Here is a 16,426-nt window from a genome sequence, read left to right as displayed (position 1 = left end):
AAGCTGATAATTTCAATGATGATCTCTAAGAAAAGTGCAGGAAATTGTGGAATCGAAGGAAGCTTTGTGGAAGCCGATCATCTAAGTTCAATAATTCCCATGAAATAGAGTTGAAGGAAGTCTCTCAAAAGCTGCTTAAGCGAATAAAGCACTAGTGAAGCTCCGAGAGAGCATTTTGCCACCCAGTCCTCAAGGCCAAAGTCGAAGTTTGTGCGCAGATCATCCATCGTAAAGCTGACTCTTAATGGGGCAATTGATGACTCCAAAGATACCCTACGTTAGTCCTCAAGGTCAAAATCAAAGTTGGTGCATAGATCTCCTATGGGTGTAAAGAAACTAGAGTTATTCTTGTCAAAGAGGAGTTTTTTTTCGCTCAGCTAAAAGAGGAGAAGGGGAGACTAATTCGGTCTGAACCGTTTTTGGGGGGAAACTCAGCGGCGTCCTGTACCTCAAGCATTCAAACTGTTTGGAGATTTACGGCATGCTTTGTTGTAGACCCCAGGGATCGGAAATTCATGGAGCACACCAGTGACATTGGCTGGATGGAATTTCAAAGAGCTAAGCCTATAATTGAGTCGAAGGACGGGGATTCGTTATCATCAGCATCCTCTGCAAGAAAGAAGCAGTAGCCTCTCCTTCTCCTATTATACCTGCCCCCCTGCGTAGATACGCCACGCGAGGCTCTGCCGACAGCCACCTCGTCGAGCTTCTCAAGTCCCTCTTCACAAACCAGTTCGACGCTGAGCAGATTTGGCAGCAGATTGACTTACAGTCTGCACCCCTTCTCGCCTCCATCAAGAGACGGCTTCGGACTGTAGAGAAGTGCGAGGCCTTGTTGGGAGAGCACGAAGCTTTGAAAGCGTGGCAAGAATTAAGAACTACTGAGTCGACAGGCTCTTCAGGGAAGATCACGCTACTGGTATTAATCACAGTGAATGGTACAAGCATCAATTCAGTGCAGGGTGAGTCTTTACTGGAGAACCAACTGCTCATGGCATTTCTATGGAACGGTCTGCCGCCTTATCTGAGAACATGATCATTATACGAAACGCGTCGACTTCCAGTTCGTCGTCTTCGTCACTGAAGGCTCTGCCTTCGATTGAAAAACATACAGCCAAGTGGATGCAGAAATTAGATAGAAAATCACCGATGGAATATATCGATGAAGTCCCCCCATTCCTGTGGAAGGACGGGTTGTGGCATGCAAAGGGGCCCAGATCCAGCTCTTGGTCATCCGGTGGAGTTTATTTGTCTTGATTCTGAAGAACCAATTGTTTGCAAGTATTGTGGAACTTTAAGGTGTGATTGCAACATAACAGAGATGGTAGCACTTCAGAGTTATGCTGAACAGCAATTACAAACCAAGGAAGGCACAATTTGTGGAACTTCAGTACGTTAACCAATCATCATGAAAGTTTGTGCTGATGATTCCAAGTTTTGTCATTACAAAGACAACAGTGACCTTCCTTCACACAAACTTGCTGAAATTTGAATGCTGAAAACAGCCTTGAACTGGTGCTGAATGTTAGGCTGATTTATGGGTTGATTGCTCAATGTTTAAAGCGAGAAAAAGCTCAGAATTACTGCCCAGCAGAACTCATTCCAGCAGAACTCTTCAAGTTTCCTCAAGCCTATGTACCAAAGGCATAACTGTCTTCAAACACCTGAATGCAAAACAGTTTATGAGATACTTCAGATTTTTCTGAACTTGGACCTCATGTAATTTTCTTGACAAACAATATAGTGAACTTTGGCATCATAAATTTGAGTTCTTCTTGTTAGTCTCTTTCCTTGCTGTTCCTTGAACCCCGTGTTCTGCAGCTCTTGCACAATCTCTACGACATTTCTGGTGAACCCGACGTGAAAGTGCTGCGTCACTTTTCAGCAAGATGGGAGACTCGCAAGAAGAGATGACAGATGACAATGTCATGAAGAACCTCTTTCAGTCATTTACAACCTATATGCAACAGCAAGCTCACGGGAAACGTGATAGTGATGCCATGGATGCCTTGAAAGCTGTCCAACAGGAGATGAAGCAGTTTAACGGCCAACAAGTGTCAACTTACCTGCATTTGTATAAAGAAAAGATGAAGTTTTTTGGGGTTTCTCAAGATGTTTGGAGCCGCTACTTCTTGCGGATCGTGGTGCGCGCTCTTGAAGTCCGAATTTCAGAAATTCAAGAAACACATGCTAGTTGGGCAAAGTTTAAGAAGGCATTAAAAGATGAATATTTCCTGGAGGATACAGGTCTTATGAACCGCAGGAATTTCTTAGCATGGGTTTCTATGCCTAATAAGGGACTTTCAGTTACCGCCCTTCTGCGAGAGTTTGAGAGCCGCTATGATCAGTTGGATGGAACTGAGCAGCAAGCTTTGGAGATGCAGAAAGTGGAATTATTTTTACAGGCCGCTGATGCTGATTTACAGGAAAAGTTGGATGATCTTTTGGAAGATCAAGCTACTGATTCAGGTTTAAAGACCGAGTGGAGACATGTCATTGATGCTGTGAATGCTCTTGTTAAGAAGCAGCGCAGGAGAGTACGATTGCATCGTAATACAGGATCTGCTTCTGAAAAATCCTTGGAGACTTCTTCTTCTACCCCTGCTGCAAGTTCTATGCCTAAGCCTACTCCTCCTGTTGTAAATCCACCAGTTCCTACTGCTCAGTGCCCTTATCTGTAGATGATGTTATTAAAGGCTTGGCAGATTTGACGATTGAAGCAGTCAAAGCTGAAGTTGGTAAGTTAAAAGAGCAACTTATGTCAGTACCTGCTGTAGCACCTGCTCCAGCGACTGCTTTTCCAGCTGGTCAAAGAAAAGGGAGACGATGTATTTGGTGCGATAGTACAGAGCACCAACACTGCAGAGATTGTGATGCTTTTCAGGAAGCACGTAAGAAGAATGTAGTGTTCTCAGGACAAGATGGGAAGATATGGCTGACAGAGACTGGTGCTCCTCTTAACACGAACTTTGGTAAGGGAGGCATGAAGAAGCTCGTTGATGATATGGCTGCGCGATCAGCTTATGTGAGTGTTAGAGGAGATACTTCAGCTTATGGAGTCCAGCTTGAGCAGAAATCAGATGGAGACTCTGCTTTATGGTCCTCTGCCTTGGAGATAGCGAGAAGAGGGAAAGTTCAGGCATCTACTATGACTTGTGTGGGCTCCAGCATTCGAGGAGAAACGGGATGGGATTCTCCTGTTGACAGGTATTCTATTTTTGCTTATATGGCAAAAACACAGGGTTTAGATGCCATGGTTGAGGAAAAGAGAAGAAGAGATGAGGAGGGTCTCAGCACCTCCAAAAAGACTAGAGGAGGTGACTTTGTTTCACCACCTGTTACAGCTCCACCTATGACAAGTTCTCCAGCTCAATCAGGTCCTGAACAACCTATGGGAGACAAGCAGATGAAAGAGAAGAGGCAACCAAGAAAGGAGCCAGGATTCAAGCTCTTGTCAGACCTTGATATGGAGACGGATATGAGTAAGATTTTTCATGAAAGAATTTTGAATAGTGAAGTCACTTTTACTGTTGGAGAAGCTCTTGGGATTGCTAGAAGAGAAATACAGGATCAGATGCAGGATCTTTTGCGGAGGAAACGACATGCGATGGAAGGACCTGCTTTACAGGGATTATGGCATGGAGCTCTTGGGGAAGAGCATGATGATGCAGTGATGGTTGAGAATGCTTCTGTTAATCCGCAATTGGAGAAAATAGTTCAGCCTATGCAGTATGAGGATGATGATACCCCTATTCTCATTCCTCGCAGCCATTTTTCACGTAGTCATTGGGCTAGAGCAACCACTGAGAAGGTGGTAAGGATTGGAGAGAAACAGATTCCTTTGGTCGCTTTAGTCGATCATGGTTCCGAGATTAATCTTATTGCTCGAGGTGTTTATGAAAGTGGTAAGTGGCCTATGGATGCAGAGCATGGCTGGCGCATGAGAGCTGCCAATAATACTTCTGGTGATATGTATGCTGCTTGTCCGAGCATCAGAATTTCTATTGGTAATGTTGAAGAAGATTATCATTGCTTTGTTCAGGATTCTTGCTCTTATCCGATTATTCTTGGACAGCCTTTCATTACAGAAGCAAGAATGGAAACGAAAGTGATGGATGACGGCTCAGCTTATGCACGGATACGCAGTAAGGATGGTATGCGAGCTGTTCAGTTTATGACTGTTGGGGTAAATCATCCGAGAAACAGGGACTCCTTGCGTGAGACACCACTACCTGCGAAGGAGTTGGATTTTCATTAGGTACCGCTGTCTTGCGAGACGCCAGTGGTACGGAGCGGAGAAAAGAGGAGATCTCGCCTCCTGGCAGCCAAGCTTTCTCCACTAATTTTGTTGGTTTTTCTTCAGATAGTTCAGTGAGTTATCAGGTAATTTCAGATTTGCCTAGAGCTGCCAGGCAGTACATTGGTCGTAAGGAGAAAGAGTTGAAGATTGCAGGTATTTTGCAAGCAGAAGAGCATGTAGATGGATTGTATAAAGGGATGTCTTATGCAGATACATTGTTTGAGATGGGAACAATGCTGAAAACTGATGTATGTAAGGGTTCAAAGATCATACCTGTGCAAACCTTGGATATGTTTCAAGAAATTTCTGATTTTATGCTGAAAACAGAGTTAGAGGCTGAGAAAACTCAACAAACTGAATTTATGGCTGATCTTGATCAGCTTACAGAGTTGCAGAGGGCTGAAACCTTTCAGCCAACAGAGTTAAATGCTGGAAAAATTCAGCATATGGAGTATGAGGCTGCACCCATGCAGTCCATAGAGCCGAGGGCTGAATTCATTCAGCCAACAGAGTTTAATGCTGAAAAATTTCAGCATACAGAGTTTCAGGCTGCACCCATGCAGTCCATAGAGCAAAGGGCTGAAATCTTTCAGCCAACAGAGTTGAGAGTTGCTGAAAATTTGCAGAAATTGCAGCAAAGAAAAGAGTACCTGACTGATGCCAAGGTTGACACAAAGTATAAAACAGTTGATAAGAAGGTTAAGCTGGTTGCAGGGCCGCTTCCTCCTGATAGTGATGAGCAGATAGAAAAAGCTATGAAGCAGCCTATGTTAAGAGATCCTGCAAATATTGGACATAAATTTACAGCTGAAACTCTTGCAGAATTGAAGATTGGAAATTATAATTTCTTGCTTCCAGTGGAAAAAGAATGTTTTAGAGAGATGCTTGGACGTCATGGTAAGGCATTTGCTTTCTTTCCACATAAAATTGGATGCATTAGTCCCAAATTGGTTGTGCCTATGGTCATCTTCACTGTCCCTCATGTACCATGGAATATACGTCCTATACCTGTGCCTAAAGCACACTTGCCAAAGCTGATAGAGTTGCTGAATGAGAAGATTAAGATGGGGATTTTGGAACCCTCTTCTGCGCCCTATTCTAACAGATGGTTTACTGTACCAAAGAAGAATGGTACTTTTAGATTTATTCAGGATATGCAGCCCGTGAACAAAGTGACAATCAGAAATGTGGGAACAGGTCCAATTGTGGATGAATTTGCTGAGGCTTTTGCAGGACGAGCCATCTATTCTCTAGGTGACTTGTATTCAGGTTATGATCAGTTTCAGCTTGCCTTGGAAAGCAGGGATATTACTACTATGCGGACACCTATTGGTCTTGTGAGGATGTGTACCTTGCCTCAAGGTGCCACCAACTCAGTTGCTCATATGATGAATGCTATGCATAGAGTTCTACGAGACTATATTCCGCAGTATACCATGCATTTCCTAGATGATGTGCCTATTAAGGGTTGTGCAGAAGAAGAAAAGAATGAAAGTCTTGATTTGCGAGGATGTAGACAGTTTGTGGCTGAACACTTGGTTGCTTGTGAGCAAATATTGACACGATTAGAGGAGGTAAACTTGACTCTTTCGGGCTGAAATCTGTCTTTGGTGTTAATGAAGTCATCATAGTTGGGCATATGGTTGGATATTATGGCAGAAAGCCTTCACCTGCAAAGGTGGATGCCATAAGCAGGATTGCAGAGTATTGCTCGACTACTTCAGAGGTGCGGAGATTTGTGGGAGCTTGTGTATTTTACATGATTTGGATTCCTCATTTTGCTCACATAGCAGATGTTCTCTATCAGCTGCTTCGAAAGGGGCAGAAATTTCATTGGGATGAGAAGCATTCGAAAGCCATGCGTAAACTCAAGAAGCTATTGCAGTCAGCTCCTACTCTTCGCAAGGCGGATTATCAGTGTGGACGGCCAATCATGTTGACAGTTGATACTAGCCCTATTGGCATAGGTTGGGCAGTGGGACAGGATGATGCTGATGGAAATAGATATGCAATCCGCTTTGGAGCTAAAGTTTTTAATGAGCGACAGAGGAGATATCCGCAGATTAAAAGAGAGTTGTGGGGAGTAGTCATTGCACTGAAGTGTGATAAAGGGTATTTTATTGGAGCTTCAATTGTTGTGGAAACAGATTGTTTGTCTTTGCTTGGCATGATTACTAGCTGTTCGACTCCAGATATAGCGATGCTTCGGTGGATTGCCTATATCAAATCATTGAATCCAGAATTTCGACACATAGCAAGGAAAGATAATCCAGTTGTTGACATGCTATCTAGAGCGAGATATGAGGATGAGGAGTCAATGCTTGCAGAAGATGATAAGACAGAGTTTGCAGCTTCTGTCCTTGTTCATGATTGTCATGTATCTACTGTTGAAGCCTTTATTGAAAAACTTTATGTTGACGAGTAGCTGCAAATTGGACATTATCTAAGTTCATTGACTCGAAGAGCTGATTGGACAGATGATGAATTCAAGAAAATCAGAAGGAAGGCTTATGGATATTTCTTGAAAGATGGTTTTCTTTGGAAGCATCCAAAGAAGAGAGGCGGCTTACCCTTGAGAGTAGTTTGTGAGGTAGCGATGCAGATACAGATTATGCGAGAGTTTCATGAGAGTTCATGGGCTGGTCATAGAGGTGTGTGGGCTACCTATGAGAAAATCAAAGAAAGATACTGGTGGAAAGGGATGTATAAAGATGTTTCTCACTTTGTGGAGACTTGCAGGGATTGCCAGCTTTACTCTTTAGTGCGGCATCGTGATGAGTTGCATCCGACCTATCCACTATGTATGCATTATAAGTGGGTGGTAGACTTGGTTACTTTGCCAGTGGGACTTTGGCAGATGAGATATCTTGTCTTGGCTAGGGAGGATCTTACAAACTATGTTGAAGGCAGATCTTTGCGGACGAAGACCACCACTACAGTATGTAAATTCTTGTTGGAAGAAATATTTTGCAGGTATGGATGTATAGGCAAGATTACAGCTGATCGTGGAGAGCTAGATGCAGATGAAGCTAGAGAATTTTTCTCACAGCTTGGGATTAAGTTAGCTCTTACTACTGCCTATAATCCAGAGGGAAATGGCAAGAGCGAAAGAGGACATCCGCCGATAGTTAAAGCATTGGCAAAAGCTTGTAGAGGTCGGATTGGAGATTGGCCGAGATTACTACCTTTTGCATTGTGGGCAAACCGCTCTACACATAGCGTGACTACTGGATATATGCCTGCAGAGTTGATGTATGGGCAAAAGCCTGTCATGCCTACAGAAATCTGTGCTCTCACGTGGAGTGTTCTTCCATGGCAAGAGAATTTATCAAGGGAGGAGCTTCTAGCTCTTCGGATTCGTCAACTAGAGAGAAGAACAGAAGATGTGCAGCAAGCAGTTGATCGTTTGAGGGCAGCCCGACTCAGAAACAAGGACAGGTTTGATTTGAGGCATCGCTTGAGGCCTAGAGCCATAAAAGAAGGAGATTGGGTTCTAGTCTACGACAGTAGTCTAGAGAATCAGCATAGTAGCATGAGAAAAATGGTTCAAAGATGGTTTGAACCGTATGAGGTGAAACAGGTTTTTGACAATGGTACCTATGAGTTGGCTGAATTAGATGGAACAGTGTTGAGGGTGCCCATTGCTGGAAAACGGGTCAAGATTTTCAAGAGAAGAGAAGATGAAGAATATTCACTTGAAGCATTGGCAGAAGGAGAGCAGGTAGAAGAAAGTCAAGCAGAAGAAGCAGAGAATATGGATGATAAAGCTGATGGAGAAACAGGTCTACTAGAAACTGATGAAGAACTCGACCTGTTTGTGGACTTGAATGATCCTGGATAGTTGGCTCATCCGGAGGATGCGCAGGTTTAGAGGGGGTGGATGTCGTGCTGCTGCGCATCCGAGCCGTATACACCTCCATTTTTTTTTTTGTGCATTTGTGTTATTTTTCCGCGTGTGATTCATTGTGTGTGACTGATGCATTATGATAATCCGTCCTTTCAGTACCCGCATCCAATGTATATATTCCGCTAGTATGTGTGTGTTTCTGTTTGGATGCATGATGAGTGTGTGTTAGAAAAATATGAAAAACTAATGCCAAAGGACATTATCAAGCTGATAATTTCAATGATGATCTCTAAGAAAAGTGCAGGGAATTGTGGAATCGAAGGAAGCTTTGTGGAAGCCGATCATCTAAGTTCAATAATTCCCATGAAATAGAGTTGAAGGAAGTCTCTCAAAAGCTGCTTAAGCGAATAAAGCACTAGTGAAGCTCCGAGAGAGCATTTTGCCACCCAGTCCTCAAGGCCAAAGTCGAAGTTTGTGCGCAGATCATCCATCGTAAAGCTGACTCTTAGTGGGGCAATTGATGACTCCAAAGATACCCTACGTTAGTCCTCAAGGTCAAAATCAAAGTTGGTGCATAGATCTCCTATGGGTGTAAAGAAACTAGAGTTATTCTTGTCAAAGAGGAGTTTTTTTTCGCTCAGCTAAAAGAGGAGAAGGGGAGACTAATTCGGTCTGAACCGTTTTTGGGGGGAAACTCAGCGGCGTCCTGTACCTCAAGCATTCAAACTGTTTGGAGATTTACGGCATGCTTTGTTGTAGACCCCAGGGATCGGAAATTCATGGAGCACACCAGTGACATTGGCTGGATGGAATTTCAAAGAGCTAAGCCTATAATTGAGTCGAAGGGCGGGGATTCGTTATCATCAGCATCCTCTGCAAGAAAGAAGCAGTAGCCTCTCCTTCTCCTATTATACCTACCCCCCTGCGTAGATACGCCACGCGAGGCTCTGCCGACAGCCACCTCGTCGAGCTTCTCAAATCCCTCTTCACAAACCAGTTCGACGCTGAGCAGATTTGGCAGCAGATTGACTTACAGTCTGCACCCCTTCTCGCCTCCATCAAGAGACGGCTTCGGACTGTAGAGAAGTGCGAGGCCTTGTTGGGAGAGCACGAAGCTTTGAAAGCGTGGCAAGAATTAAGAACTGCTGAGTCGATAGGCTCTTCAGGGAAGATCACGCTACTGGTATTAATCACAGTGAATGGTACAAGCATCAATTCAGTGCAGGGTGAGTCTTTACTGGAGAACCAACTGCTCATGGCATTTCTGTGGAACGGTCTGCCGCCTTATCTGAGAACATGATCATTACACGAAACGCGTCGACTTCCAGTTCGTCGTCTTCGTCACTGAAGGCTCTGCCTTCGATTGAAAAACATACAGCCAAGTGGATGCAGAAATTAGATAGAAAATCACCGATGGAATATATCGATGAAGTCCCCCCATTCCTGTGGAAGGACGGGTTGTGGCATGCATAGGGGCCCAGATCCAGCTCTTGGTCATCCGGTGGAGTTTATTTGTCTTGATTCTGAAGAACCAATTGTTTACAAGTATTGTGGAACTTTAAGGTGTGATTGCAACATAACAGAGATGGTAGCACTTCAGAGTTATGCTGAACAGCAATTACAAACCAAGGAAGGCACAATTTGTGGAACTTCAGTACGTTAACCAATCATCATGAAAGTTTGTGCTGATGATTCCAAGTTTTGTCATTACAAAGACAACAGTGACCTTCCTTCACACAAACTTGCTGAAATTTGAATGCTGAAAACAGCCTTGAACTGGTGCTGAATGTTAGGCTGATTTATGGGTTGATTGCTCAATGTTTAAAGCGAGAAAAAGCTCAGAATTGCTGCCCAGCAGAACTCTTCAAGTTTCCTCAAGCCTATGTACCAAAGGCATAACTGTCTTCAAACACCTGAATGCAAAACAGTTTATGAGATACTTCAGATTTTTCTGAACTTGGACCTCATGTAATTTTCTTGACAAACAATATAGTGAACTTTGGCATCATAAATTTGAGTTCTTCTTGTTAGTCTCTTTCCTTGCTGTTCCTTGAACCCCGTGTTCTGCAGCTCTTGCACAATCTCTATGACAACGGAGGAGCCACTTGTAGAGGATAAGAAGAGAAGAAGAGAAAAGAAGGTATTTGGAGAGGGAACACATCCAAACCACACACACAGACTCCAGAAAATGAGAGTTCACATGCAGCATTCACCAAAATCTAACGAAAACAATAAGAAATCTGCTGCAAAATGTCGAAAAATCAGCCTGAAACTGCCTGAAACAGCAAAAACGGCCTGATAATGCAATCACCCAACCAAGAGGAGATGCAGAAACACCAAAACACAAGCTAGAATGGCACATAGGCAATAGAGGGGCTGATGCAAGCTGTACGGATGCTAATGTCAACAAAAAACGTAGATAAACAGGGTGCCTGGTTGCAGTCACCTGATCAATAATGGTCAGAACAGTCCTGAAATCAGCAAAGAAAACACAACAGGAGCAAAGAACCTGAAATATGATACCATGTCAAAAGTGGATGTAGCAATGGAAGCATAAACATGTGCTGTAATAAACTATTGAACACAAGACAAAAGAGAAAGAAAAGAAGTAACATTGAATAACACAATACAAATGAGAACTCAAATGTATGCTCACAAAATGAAATCCATATATCCAACACGAGACAATCGCATATAACAATGAGTCACTGGCTGTGGGCACCAGCACTCGCTCTTCTCCCAGCAGAAGATCTACAAGTGTGATGGTGAGTGACTAGCTGACTAAAGAGGAAGAACCTAAATAAATAGGACAAAAATATGTCCTCAATATGATCAGGTCGGCCAGCAATAAATGCTAAATATAACCAAAATGAAGACCATAAAAAATGCCTAAAATAACCTAAAAAAGCATGCACAAACTCACACATGAGCTGACATATTTGCTAACAAGTCTAAATTTGCTTAATTTAATGGTGAATTGGGATTCAGGTTAATGCAAAGCAATGGGATTGATGTCTGAACTATTAGTAGTTGCGTGTGACTTGCACAATCATCTCCTACCTGTGAGCCTCAATCAAAGCTAAACGAGGACTTTAGGAGCTTTGATACTCCATCTATTGGTAAAATCGTGTGTTCTGACAGAGGAGACAACTTTGTTTAGAGCATGTGTTTCTTCTTCAATCAGTATTTAGTATATTCACCTTGGCTAATGGTTTTGTAGCGTGCCCGCCTATCGACTATCCAAGCATGCGTTTAGCAGTCCATCGAGAAACAAGTCTAAGCAACACTGCCCGACACTCCCATGGAATGTCACAGGGTTTGTCGCCTAGGGTTTCTTGAGTCCACCTCGTAACGGAATGTTCGCGGCCGACCTGAAACTTGGGTCCCTAGTGGTCAAGGTTTCTTGACAGCATTCTAGCGTCGAGTCTTGGACATCCTACTTTACGCAAAGATACCCAAGCCGAAGCAGACACATGTCGCACTTGGTTCAAAGAGAATGGGAAACGAGAGAGATGCGCCACTCAACCTCTCTACCCGTGGGGCATAGTCCCATTCCGGTTTCCTAAAACTGCATAAATCGGGGTTCTAACCCGACAATTACTAAGGGTCGGTCGTCAGTAAAACCTTGTGAGAAGCCTCCCAGTTGGGACCACCCTGCCGAAGGACAAACCCGTCGGGGGTTCCACCCACCCGCTTCCCTCGGTAGGTATTCTTTAGTTATCTAATTAGATCCTATCACATTTATGTGTGACCTTTAAAATCAGCTTCCTTAATTAAGCCTTTTAAGGAACAGGGTTCATTCACGTAACTTATAATACTGACACAAATACAGAGCAAGCAAACCTTTAACAAACAAGTTCAAGCATATTTCTTAACTTATCTTCATGTTAATCTTTGTCTCCTGCCCATACAAGAAAAATCATATTTCCCTTCTGCCTTGCAAAAGTAACCGGTCCAAATCACATGGCACCATAATTTCCATCCATTATCTAGAATAGGATCTTCCAACGCCACAGATATTGGGCTCACGGCAATCTTTAACTCCGTTTTGGACGAGGCAAGGGGTGCCCAGAGCTCCACTTGACCCCAAGAGGCCTAGGAGTAAAACACAATTTCCGTGATTGGCCTTTTCACCACTCCACCTTTGGCCTATGAATCGAGCAATGCCCTTTTCAAGTTAATCCGCGGTGCAACATTGAAGATGATCCACCCGCGCAAAATATCCTTTCCTTAATTAATCCAATTAAAAATCAAGCATAACCAAGGCAATCAGCCCTAATATCATTTTCCAAGAAAACGTTTCTTTATCCCCATGGCAACTTGTCATCACGGACCCCGGCCATGAATTTACCATCAACCACAAACACTTGGAATAATCATCCAACCACAATGCAACAAACAGTTGAATGTAAAAGCATTTAGGGTGTTGTTCGATCAACCAACAAAAACAATGGTATTCTTTTCCAAACCTTGCAAGAATAGTCGCGATAACCTTTCCATCGCATACTTGCTCTCCCCCTTGGGATCTAAGAGCGATATTATGCAAAATTTACTTAACACTCCCTTTCCTTCAGCTAGGGCATAAGTTAAGGTTTCTAACACTTTACAGGACGTAAGTCCAATATATCACCTACATTGTTCGATAATCCAACCTTCTTCCTCAAAAGTAGTGGTCCTTACTTGACTCGGGTTTTCCTAATCCCTTGAGCTCTCTACTTGCCTTTGAAGCCCAGTGTTGTTGTTCGTATCTAGCCCACTCCCCGAATTTGGATGGGTAAACGTAGATTTTTTCAACCTAGACTGCTAGCCTTGGACTCCTCTAGAGCTATCTTCGTTACATACCCTCTACATTCTAGACATTGGCTTCACAATTGTGTTTTATTATACAGCCACTCTTGCTGCTGGGCGATTGCATCTAGGAGGCTACATTGCTAACTCAGCCTTCATTCAAGCTAAGGACTGCTGCAATTTGCTGTCCTGCTATACTGCTAAGCTTTGACAACATCTTCTCAGCCTAGATTGCTAGCCTTGGACTCCTTTGGTGCCATCATTGTTACTGGGACAGTCTACATCAAATCCAGCATCACGTTTTGGTGGTTTCTTGTGTTCGAGATCCATCAAAATACAACACGCTCCTCCAACGTTCCTCAGCCTGCTTTGTTGCAGGACACACCCCATGCCACGGCTTTTTCCCACCGTCAACAAACCGCCTTGTGAGTCTATGTATGTATGTGATTAGACTTTTTGCCTATGCATAAGCTTTCAACTATGGAACATTTTTGACCGCGTCCATAGCAATGTACCAAAGGCAGTAGCAAAGTGATTGACACTTGGGCTGATAATTGTGAGCTTTTGGGTTCAAGCTTGCTAGGTACAGCACTCAGTTGGACACCTATGTTCACATGGTGTGTTTGTGTAAGTTTAGGATCTTGCCCATTCAAGCACTTGCTGGGTAGGGTCGCCGAGCAGGAGGGTCCCAGTGCAATCAAGCTTCAGTGTTCATTAAGCTTGCAAGCTATCCTATCTATGCACAGGAAGCATGCCATGGCTCTTGTCCACTCTCTCAATAAATATTTGTAGGGATGGTGCCCTCCCTTGTGGGCATCTGGGTGTGTGTATTTTATCTTATCACCAAAAGGGGTGGATTGGTTGGTGGGTGGGTGGTGGGACGGTGGGTGTGTGGGGGGGGACAAAAGATAAGACCCTCATTCATTCATGAGAACAAGTAGAAACTGAGCATGGCATATATATTCAGTCCGGAAAGTTAACTCGTGAGAACAAGTACTAAATACAATCTGGGCATGGCATATTGTCAGTCCGAAAAGTGAAGTAAGTGTTCGAAAATTGGCACTTCGGCTCTTGCATACGACTTTAAGAACTTTCATAACACGCTATAGTCTTCAGCATACAACCAGCAGCCAGCAAACCCAAATCACCATATGACTTTCCAAGCACTACAAGGCAATAGTAGTTTTTCGTCAATCTTTGAATTTGCTTATCAGGCTACGGTGACACGCTCCTTTGCACAAAATCAGTCAGTTCTCCGAAATATTGGCAATCCATTTATGATGGACTGTCCATGAATAGTGGAGGCTCTGACTGTGTCATTGCTGCCAGGAAATATACAAATCCGCAGAAGAAAGATAAGAGAACCTCGGGAAACTTTAGATTCTTAAAAGATAATTAGTCCTAAAGAATATACATAGACCATAAAAAGATTCGACAGATCTGCACCGGAAATTCTAACAGAACTGGAAACGAAAGCTTTAAAATTGTGCCAAGAGTATATACCCTTCCCCGATTTGGAGATGATGGAAGCAGCTAAGACAACCTGTGGACAGGAAAATCAAATGCAGAGTAAGAGCAAGGCAAGGCTGTCAGGCCTCTTTCTCTGCGTGCGTCCTGTGTGTACGAAGGGCAATGAGATAGAAGAGAGAAAGAGAAAGAAGACTTACCATTGCAGCAAGCCACCAGCAATGGCGAGTCCGCAAGCACGCAGGTGATCAGCTATGGTCTCGCGAGCATATACTCCTCTCTCTCTCTCTCTCTCTCTCTCTCTCTCTCTCTCTCTCGCGGCATCCGAGGACCCCACCACAAGTCTTGACGTCTAGTCGGGACTCAGAATACACAGCTCCTCAGCCTGTACACTATGAAGCAGCCGTTAAGGCATCTCCGTGGGTCACATCAGAAGCCAGGTTCGATTCCTACGGACGAATCTGGTGGATTTCAAGCTGTATGACCATGTGGTGTATTACACCTTTATCTAAGGGTGGTGTGACAGTTCCTTTAGGGTCCCACATAGGACCCACTCTTGACCCCGTCCAGGCTCTAGACGAATACTAGACCCATTGCGTTGAGCCTAGACGAATACTAGACCCATTGCGTTGCACTGCACTTTCACCAACTCTACGCGTCATAGCACCAACTCAACACAATATGGCACGCACAGAATGCTCACAAGTTTTGCAGAATGGCCCATCTTGAGGGCAAAAGTTCATATTCATATCAAGAACGCATTTACAAGGTTGAAGGCACAACAAACCACGTCACCACGGGGTGAGGGTGGAGCTATCAATGTGCTACCAACTCGACTCAATACCGCGGGATGAGGGAGAAGGCATCAAGGAAGGGAGTGTGAGGCTTGGGCAACCCCATGTCTCTCCCCTTCCTCCATGGTTGGCCGTACCACATGGAGCAACCATCGTTTTTGTTTCTTGGTGTGGAGGGTTCTTATTTTGAGCAAGGCAGTCGGGCCCCCTGCTCCAAGTTCAAGTCGACATGCTTCGTAGGAGTTGAGATGTATGAGGAGAGGTGGGATTGACCCGTGTCGCCCCCATGGCACCATGGTCTAAAATGGTTGAAAGTGGATCCTTGTGAGCATGGAACTCTTCTGTGGCGCGATTCGACGACTCCGAGCACCAAGTTACCCAAGTGCGAGTTAGACCAACGCATTATGCGTGCTATGAGCGAGCCGCGACGCAGGAGGGATATCAAAGTGTGACGGCCTATGACATGACACGACGTGGCGGGTGCATACTGCAACATAATGGCATCTTCTTTGCATATCTTGTGAGTTGGCTTATGTTGCATGTCCAAGACGCGACGCAATGTTGTGTGCCCGCAAACCATGTTCTTTGTGCGGGTTTTTGCATTGTGGACCCATGGGACCATGATAGCATCGTGACAGGTGGGTTGCAATAAGAAGGCAAAAACCTTGAGAACATGGCATGTGAGCTAACATGGCCATGATATGGCAATAATTCATTGTATTCCCTTGAAGGTGGGTGAAAGCTTCTTTTGGCTACTAGCCCACTAACCACGTGTTGTGCGATTTGCAAACTTGCAAAGCTCATGAAGCAAAGGGAAGTGGCGTGTGGTGTATATGATTAGAAGCAAGTCCACAACTCATTATAGATGTAAGACTTGAAGGTAAAGCATATATTAAGCTTTGTGAGAATGACAAGAGGGTTAGGAAAAGGGGAGATGAGAAAAATGCCCCATCTCTTAATTTCACATGTATCCTTTACATTTTTGCATGATGTGCATATTTATCTAGTTTTTGTTTTGAGGCCTTGAGAGTCAAACAAAACACAAATTTTATGCATAAAACATATTGAAAATGAGCTAAAAATACACTACTTTTGCATAATTGTATAGGTGTATGACATTCTTCTTACCTTACATTGACTTCTCACAACCATAGGTCTTTGATTGATAAATCCACACCAAGAAGACCATGCACGCTTTCCATCACGTATGGATGATTCATGCAAGATCTA

The 16,426-nt window shown here is 43.8% G+C and overlaps 1 protein-coding gene across 2 annotated transcripts in view; it reads right to left on the bottom strand.

Annotated features, from left to right (window-relative positions):
* The window catches only part of LOC148031524 (coatomer subunit delta-1-like), a 60,119-nt gene extending 45,290 nt beyond the window's left edge, over positions 1–14,829 (bottom strand). Inside the window, exons 1-2 of one of the 2 annotated variants that reach the window (XM_087685055.1) lie at positions 14,603–14,829; positions 14,439–14,478 (exon numbers count right to left, since the gene is read on the bottom strand). In XM_087685055.1, the coding sequence (XP_087541181.1) occupies positions 14,439–14,478; positions 14,603–14,605 (43 nt within the window). In that variant the 5' untranslated portion in view covers positions 14,606–14,829. The remainder of the gene's footprint in view (positions 1–14,438; positions 14,479–14,602) is intronic. The other variant, XM_087685054.1, reaches the window with a different exon arrangement.
* Positions 14,830–16,426: the final 1,597 nt, after the last annotated feature.

Source organism: Lygodium microphyllum, chromosome 9 (assembly GCF_053477565.2).
Source record: "Lygodium microphyllum isolate KBCC chromosome 9, Lygodium_microphyllum_v1.1.10, whole genome shotgun sequence".
NCBI lineage: Eukaryota > Viridiplantae > Streptophyta > Polypodiopsida > Schizaeales > Lygodiaceae > Lygodium > Lygodium microphyllum.
Note: the sequence above shows the minus strand (reverse complement) of the source record. Positions and strands in the feature narration are given on the sequence as shown.